General features: G+C 36.6%; 1 protein-coding gene across 1 annotated transcript in view; it reads right to left on the bottom strand.

Annotated features, from left to right (window-relative positions):
• Nucleotides 1-5,657, bottom strand: part of dnajc27 (DnaJ (Hsp40) homolog, subfamily C, member 27) — a 61,192-nt gene extending 55,535 nt beyond the window's left edge. Inside the window, exon 1 of the mRNA XM_034003554.2 lies at nt 4,817-5,657. Coding sequence (XP_033859445.1) covers nt 4,817-4,912 — 96 coding nt within the window. The 5' untranslated portion in view covers nt 4,913-5,657. The remainder of the gene's footprint in view (nt 1-4,816) is intronic.
• Between the last annotated feature and the right edge of the window lie 343 nt (nt 5,658-6,000).

Consider the following 6,000-nt stretch of genomic DNA (forward strand, 5'->3'; position numbering starts at 1 on the left):
GGCTGCCTGTGAATCAGCGCACAGAGAACACAGACATTTGCAGAGCTTTTTTGAGATGTTATAGTAATAAAATAATGACTTGGATCGCATTATTGAGGAGTTTGGTGATAAAACGAGTGATCAGGAGATGATTGATCGGTATGTACGACTATTATTATTATTATTATTTATTGATTACATAGGTGAAAGCTATAGCGAACGAAAGGGTGGGGCGGGGCTGGAGATGCCTAGTGAGTGCTTTGTTGATATGCAGGGCCATTTAAACCCGTTTGACTGTGAAAAAAAATACTTTTAAACAGCGCGTCTAAAATTAACTGCGCGTGTGAAAATAAATTAGACCTGGCGTGCCTGATGCGCATTTAATAAATGGACCGCAAAGGGTTAACATACTTTTATAATAAGGCTTTTATATCTTTATAATATTTCTTTTTTTATTCCTATTTATTTGGTTTGAGTTTGGTTTCTTTTGCTGTTTTTATTGTTAATATTGTTTTTATTGTACTAAATGAACTTCCGAATGTTCATTTTCTTGTTAAAAGCACCTTGGGATGGCTTGCCATGAAAGGCGCATTATAAATAAAATTGGATTGGATTTGAATATTCACGTGTTTTGGCGTACGTTATGTGTTTTCGATCCTGACAATGTGACACTCTGTCAGCAAAACGTGTTTAAATAAATACAATTCTTTTGATCAAGTTTTGTTGCAATTTTTAAGAGACTGAAGAAAACATATCTGCTATGCGTTTCTTTTTTTATATATTAGTGCTGCAACGTATAAAAGCACTGTTCACTCCTGTCTGACACCACAAATAAAAATGGTTGGATGAAGAGACTCTCAGGAGATGATAGAATGCTAGTGGTCGCCATGGAATGGGCACTAGGCAAGCTGTTGCTGTCCATGTGGAAGGGGGGGGAGGAGGACTAAGGAGGGAGGAGAAGATAAAGAAAAGTTTACGGGGATTGTTAGTAGAAGACTGAATAATAGAGTGGAAGTAGGAGCATCTGTATGCACGATGCCCCTACATTTCACTTCACGAACCACCATTGTCAGGCTCAACTTCAATGGTGCCAAGACCATCTGGGGTAGACATCAGCAAATTGGGCCAATGTCTTGTGGTCCGATGAATCAAAAATGGGAGGACACATGCTTGGCATCGTCACAGACAGCGTCATGCTGACTGCAACACGGTACCCCACGATAAGTATGGAGGAGGGCTGGTTATAGTTTGACCTGGAATCACAACCAGTAAAACCGAGCTGCACATCCTGGAAGGGAAAGTCATATGACAGGCATACCTTGACAACATCATCCAGGGTTTTCAATTAGTTTTAAAGTATGTGGCACTTACAAGGCTCTAACAAAAGGCACAATTCATAAAATCACTCAGGTGAAAGAATCTCTTGTATTTTGCCCATATTTAAAAACATTTCAACAAAATGTTCCGCGAGTGTTGTAGGGTCCTTCGGGTAACAGAATAAAATATTTTTGTACCTTTCTCTTGAAAACCACTAAAATCTCTGGGATAGTTGTGGCTGCTAAGATGCAACAGACTAAATAAATCTGTTTGTGTTGACTCAAAACTTTATTTTGGCACTCTTAAGTTCTGACTGGTGAAAGATAACGTTGGTGTATTGGAGTTCACAAAGAAAACTTTTTTCTGTTTGATATGGTAACCTTTTCACTTCCTTTTTTGTTTAATTATTTAAATTTTGCTGCATTACACTTCATTAAAAATTATTTTCTTTATTTTCATGGCATTTTGTTAATGGCATGCGTGCAACACACAATCTTTAAAGAGTAAATAGCGGGGTTCTGAAAAAAATTTCATTATACACCGCACGTGTTGCTACAACTGTTTAAATAGCATACCTGTAATTTCAATTTTCATTGTTAACATCCTGACAACTTTTTACACTGTTCCAGCTGTCTTTTCAAGACGGTTGCTCTGGTGCATTCGGGTTTGAGATCAGAGGTGTGTCCTCTGATCACTGTCGGGAGGCATCATTTTTTTCCTACCCGTATTCCTGAAGAGACACGCCCCAATGAAGCTGAGGGAATGACAAGTGTGTGGTTTCAACTGAGAGATTGCTGTGACTGGATACAAACTGAGAGGCTGCAAGGCTGCTGTGATTGGGCACATTTTTGAAGCATGGAGGGAGAAGGTGGTGAGGGAGTAGACAGCATCTAACAAGACATTGTTACACCGGCTCCAGGGCTCTCACCTCTGCCGGCTGTTGCAACCTCCCGCTCACCGACCTGTGCTCCAGTCGGCCATACCACCCCGTTTGGGTCCCTTGTCAATGGTTTGCAGTCCCTGCTTGGGAGCACCAAGGAACGGACAAACTTGCCCTCATGCCCGCCCACAAGAAAGGTTGAAAATGGACAATGTTTTGGTGGGGAGGGGCCCTGGAATGGCCGTTGTGCTACGCACAAGGGGAGGGTATTTGGCAGGGTAGGGGGAAGAGTCAGGCGAAGCACCTGGCTCCAATTTGTTTTGATGGGGCAAACGCCACAATCAAGGCTGCTGTGTGGAAGGCTGCGTATGAGACCTGTCTGGTCGGAATCAGTGAAGGTACTGTGGGTGTGTAAATTGTTGTGGTAACTGGAAAACGTCGTAGCCATCCAGTGTATTTACTTAGAAAAAAAAAAAAAAGAAATGTTTTGTTTAGCACTCCATGTGGGAGTCAGGTTTTTGTTTTGTTTGTCTGGTTTGATCAGCTCCTCACCGATAGTGTGTGTTTTTGCTTTTGCAATTAAAAGCGAAAAACAAAAAGAAGCTTTGCTAGCCTTCTATGCACCACTCCCTATTTTTGCAAAAGTGTCCCGTATACAAATTGGTTTATTTCCAATTGCAATTTCATTGTTTCTTAAAAAAAGCACTCACAGTCTTTATTTGTAGTTTCAGGGTGTTTCGTTTCCTGGTGTCTTTTTAATTTGCTTGGCTTCATGCTGTTGTTTGCAGTCATTGCCACAGATTACACACTGGGGCCATGTTTTGACAGTAAGCCCGTCCATAAATCCAAATGTTAGATAGCTGTCAAGGTACGAACGCATCTTCTTTTTTTCTGTTTTAGGTGAAGGTTCAGTTGCAGGATGCTTTGAAGTTATTTTTAATTTTTGATTCCAGACGCACTTGATTTTCACAAAATTTCAGATGAGTTACCTCACCGTTTCCCGGTTGAATTCAAATTCTCGCGATACCATCCATGAACAGGACCAAGGGAAAATGCAGATAACCTTTATTGCAACGTAGCCTATCTTAACAATGTTGTACAAATGTATTGTTAACTGACAGCTGACCTTGGAAGTTTTGTATACTGGGAACTATTTTTTGTGAAACTTTAAACTAAATTTATTACCAAAGCCTCATGGATCGCCTGTAATAGGTAGGGTTGGGAAAAGACAGCTGGAACAGACTTTAAAATTATAAGTAAAGTTATCAAGATGTTAATGAAAATAAAAATGACAGGTAAGTTACTTAGTAGCAACACGTGGGGACGTACAACACTGTATTTTTCGGGACCCCGCTTTAAGAGTATTTGTATTTTTGTTTTTTGCTGTTCTTGTTTTAAATTTCTTCAATGCAACTGTTCATTTTAAGCCAAATTTTTACACAACACTACTCACACACGTTTGATCACCATCACAACTGTTGCGTGAAACTGGAGTTCCTGTATTCTGGTGATGTTCCTATACAGCACCTCTCTGCACTTGCAAGCACTTGTATATTATCAGTGGACAAGGGCTCTGCTGACATCCAGTCATATCTTTGTTCCCCAAAAGGCCTACAACTTCTAGACAACCCCCAATATGACAAGCACTTATAGGTACATATTTGTATGATACCATAACAAATGGAATACGTTGTTTGTTTGTTTTTTGTGTGTATATGTATTGCTATTATGTACTATATCTTACAGTTCAATAATAGGTCAAAAAAATTGGCAATAACAATACCCTGAAATAATTGTAATATTGTAATTTTATGACATAAAATCATTGCAAATTGTTATACTTTGTATATTTAGCTGGGAATTGTGCAACATGTGAATGAAACAGGAAAGTGGAAGTACTTTTTGGATTTATTTAACTAATACATTAGTTATGTACTTTAGCTTTGTATTAATTTATTTTAAATGTATATGATTGATTGACCTGTTATGTTTGACCTGTCAGAGCAATAAAAAATGTAGCAAAATACCTTATCTTCAATTTATCATTAGATGGGCCTGGGAATTAAGATACAGTACAAAATGGAGAGGGCCGGCTGTATTTTTACAGAAATAAATTAAATAATTTCGAAGTGTATATGCAATCCCTTAAGGTTTGAGCTCAATCAACTACGACTGTAGGAACCAAACGATCACAGATGAGATAGGCTGAATCCTCCTGTTCGTACAATAAATGTCCTTATGTTGTACTTAATTATATCCTGATATAACTATCACTGACACTTATCTGCTCCCTTATTGAATCGTATTTTGTCATACTTGTACTTGCCAGAACCCAAGTCAATGTATTTATCTTGCTCTTAATTGTATTATTAATTGTACTGTGATTCTTGAAATGTATTTCTGTTTACGACTGTAAGTCGCTCTGGATAAGGGCGTCTGCTAAGAAATAAATAAATAAATAAATAAATAAATAAATAATAAAAGTTAATACTGTAGGGCTTTGTTTCAAGCTTCCTTTTAATAAAGTTTTCATGTAACATGCATTCAGTTTATACAAAATATTGTATTGTTTTAGTGCCCGATTCCGATCCTGGACAGTGCTAAACTGCTATATATCTGACTATCAATATCATTACTCACCTTTCCGACCTCTGCGTTTCCAAGGCTGATTACCTTTACTCTCAGCGATTTCTTGTTCTCACGTCGCTTCTGCAGATTTGTTTCCATAATGCACATATATATCTATATCTATATCTATATATATATATATATATATATATATGTTGGCTCTTTTGAGCAAACACTATTTTAATATATATATCGAGTGTTTTTCTGTAATAATCTGTTTATAGTGTGTTTAAAGTACCTATTTAGTAATTTTAGAACGCTGTTTGCAGGGCCTCCAAAAAACAAAATGAATGTAAAAACACTTAACTGGAATTACTGCATTTTGAAATGTGATATTTTAACTAAAATTAAACCATAGGCCTCGAGCTGTAATATAAAGTACACTTTTGTAAAATAATAACAAAAAAGGATACCAACATTACTATTAACAACTAATACAACAAATAACAGTTATGTATACACTAGCATATACAAACAACAGTAGATTTATACAATTTAGTGCGGAATAAATATATATAAAAAGCGTTTAAAAATAATAATACTAAACAATCGAGGCTCAAATCAAATCACAGTTCTGTACATTCCCCGCACGATATCGATTTACTTGTTTGGATGAATGGGTTTATATTAATTTTACGCTACAGATACTGCATTTTAAGAGGAATACAATGCCTATTTCTATCCCTAGTTCAGGATTTGTTCCTGTTTTTTTTTATGTTCCTGATTCCCTGTTTCTAAGCCGCAGCTTCAAACTCCATTCAGCAGATTCGACACGTGAAATAGTCTAGTTAAACAAAAATACACATAAACTCTACTTTCTGTATCTAATTTGACGATTTAAATATTATTTAGCTTAAAATCTGAAAATGATCTAACTGGTTTTATTCTAGTTTTAATGTATTGGTTACTATGGTAACAGTAAACTCAAACGGTCATTTTAATTAAAGAAGTACATATTCGACATACAAATTTAAAGGGACAGTTACGAAGTTGAAGCAGAAAATGAAATAATAAACAGTACAGTGTTTCCTTGAGATGGCAGTATATATTGGTCTTCAACCAACTTAAATTGAAAATAAAGTCTAAAAAACAAACAGCAACAGAATAAATTACTTCTGCGAATAGCGTATTAGAAAGCATTTGAAAATGTTTATGTTATCACACCTTTCATTTAATGAAGTGACTATTGACACCGC

This window comes from Acipenser ruthenus, chromosome 5, assembly GCF_902713425.1.
Source record: "Acipenser ruthenus chromosome 5, fAciRut3.2 maternal haplotype, whole genome shotgun sequence".
In the NCBI taxonomy this organism is placed as follows: Eukaryota; Metazoa; Chordata; class Actinopteri; order Acipenseriformes; family Acipenseridae; genus Acipenser; species Acipenser ruthenus.